Genomic DNA, 2,454 nt, shown 5'->3' on the forward strand with positions numbered 1-2,454 from the left:
ATGGGGACCATGCTACCTTTAATGGTCTCACAACTGTCCTGAAACAGGATGTGATTACAGGAAAGGAAATTACAACTAGGCAAGGCAATGAATGTAGAAGCAGTGATTATAGTTGGTCTCAGAATCTAACCCTCAGATCTCATGAATTACATACTGGGTTTATGAATTAATTTTGTTAATAGTAAAATAATTCAACAGTAATACCAGTCATTTCCTAGGAACTGGAAATTGATTCAGTATGTGATCAAACACTTTCATTAAAGATATTGACCCAAATATGGTAGACATGTGCTCACACTGACATGGTTATAGGAATATGTGGATTGATATTAGTAACTTCAAACTTACTGCTCTCTGATTTTTTGCATGCAGGCTGATTAGTGAAACCCCTTTATGCAAATAGTCTGAATTCTTACTCCTGTTGCTCTTTTCTTCAATATTTAACCACAGGCTTTGAGCAACTGCTTTGGTTATTTTTTGTGGTAATATCAGACCCCAAATAGCTTCCTGCATTCAGAGTTTTTGACATGTTCCACATATGAGCTGCTACACTGTGCCTTGCACAGTAGTAGATAGCAGAGTCCTCAGATGTCAAACTGTTGAGCTCCAAGTAGGCTGTGTTGGACATTGTGTCTGCATCCAGTGTGGCTCTATCCTCAAACTTCTCTCCATAGAGTGTTCTACCAATACTTGGGAGTATGTCTCCAATCCATTCAAATCCATGCCCAGGCTTCTGCCTCACCCAACTCATATAAGCAATAGGAAAGACATCTGAATCAAAATCCTTGCATGACAGCTTTACTGAAGATCCAGGACTCCTCAGTTCAGAACCAGACTGTTGTAGGTGAACCTGGGAGTGGATACCTGTTGAGAGAAAACAAAGTAGAAGGTATTTCACTTCATCCTGTCTCTACCCCTCATGCCTAAGACTAGGTGTCCACTTGCCTGTAACTGCTGCCAGCAGATAGAGCATGATCCAAATCCAGCCCATGTTTGAACCTCTGTGCCCATGGACTAGAGGGTACTAATGTGGTGCTGTAGATGTTTGGACAGCCTGTATTTACAACCACAAACCATGATTTACATATTCATGAAGAATGCAATTCTGAGATCATCACATGTGATAAATAGTATCACATCTCTTTGCAGCCATTTCAAATGCTGAGACTGGGGATTATGTTATCTGGAGTTGCAAAGCTAGTTTGAGAATTTAAATGAGAGGAAAGACAGTAAGTTTCCAGTTTACTTTGTTCCTATCTCCACATAGCAATTTATTCTAGCTATATGAAGGAGTTTGCAGATTTGATTCATCGTGACATGGTTGAAAAGCATGAAGACCAATTAAGGCATGTTCTGTGTACAAGGATCAATCTGCCAAGTCCACAAGATAAGATTTTACTCTGTAGGCTTTATGGAAGAGCAGAATTTTCTTTTTTTCTAATGTCTGTGTACCCACTGCTAGAAATGGATTTCCATCACTTCCATGACATGATTGTTACCAACACCCAAAGGTAGAACTAACCTTGGGTTAGAGGCTTAAGTCTAAGACATTACACATTTGTACCACTGCATGTAATCCATGCTCTTATTATAATCCTATGACACAGGCTTCAAGTTGACCCCTACTTCTAGAAAGAGATACCCAATATTCACACTAGTCCAGTGATTGATGTTCCTGCATGTGGCCTTGACTTTACACTTTATAGTACAGCAACCCTAACTTCTGTATTCCTCTATGCTCTAAAGTATGCCAATCTGCCAGGGTATTCTAGACTCCCAAACAACTAATTGCTTCCCGTTACATTTTATTCAGTAATGGTAGCAGTAGCAATCTCCTTTTTATATTCTATTACATATATTTTTACTAATTCTTTGAGAATTTTTATTCTCTTATATATTATACCATGTACACAATTTTGCCTCCCTGTTCTCCCAGTCCTCCCTCACATCATCTACCCCACAAATTTATTCCTCCTCCACTTCCCTTAAGAAGAAAGCAAGCCTCCCAGAGATACCAACTAAACATGCATATCAATTTACAGTTAGACTAGGCACCTCTCCTCATATCAAGGTTAGAACAAGATAAACCAGTATAAGGAAAAAGTTCCCTAAAGCAGGCAAAAGAGTATGATACAGATCCTTATCCCACTGTCAGAATTCCCACCAAAAGATCAAGCTATACAACCATAATATATATGCAGAGGTCATAGATCATAAGTCTCTATGAGCTACTATGATCTCAAGTTACTTGAGTCTGTAGTTTTTTGGGGGATGTTCTTGACAACTTTAGCTCCTCCAATCTTTACTCCCTATCTTCTGTAGGATTCCCCAAGCCGTGTTTAGCCGTGGATCTCTGAATCCGTTTCTTTCTTTCTTTCTTTCTTTCTTTCTTTCTTTCTTTCTTTCTTTCTTTCTTTCTTTCTTTCTTTCTTTCTTTCTCTCTCTTTCTCTCTC

At 38.9% G+C, this 2,454-nt stretch overlaps 1 gene segment (V, D, J or C); it reads right to left on the reverse strand.

Annotated features, from left to right (window-relative positions):
* Positions 1–433: 433 nt before the first annotated feature.
* On the reverse strand, positions 434–991 carry LOC110324120. The segment is given in 2 exon segments: positions 434–864; positions 946–991. Coding segments are annotated over 2 exon segments (477 nt in total).
* Between the last annotated feature and the right edge of the window lie 1,463 nt (positions 992–2,454).

Source organism: Mus pahari, chromosome 7 (genome assembly GCF_900095145.1).
Source record: "Mus pahari chromosome 7, PAHARI_EIJ_v1.1, whole genome shotgun sequence".
NCBI classification, from domain to species: Eukaryota; Metazoa; Chordata; class Mammalia; order Rodentia; family Muridae; genus Mus; species Mus pahari.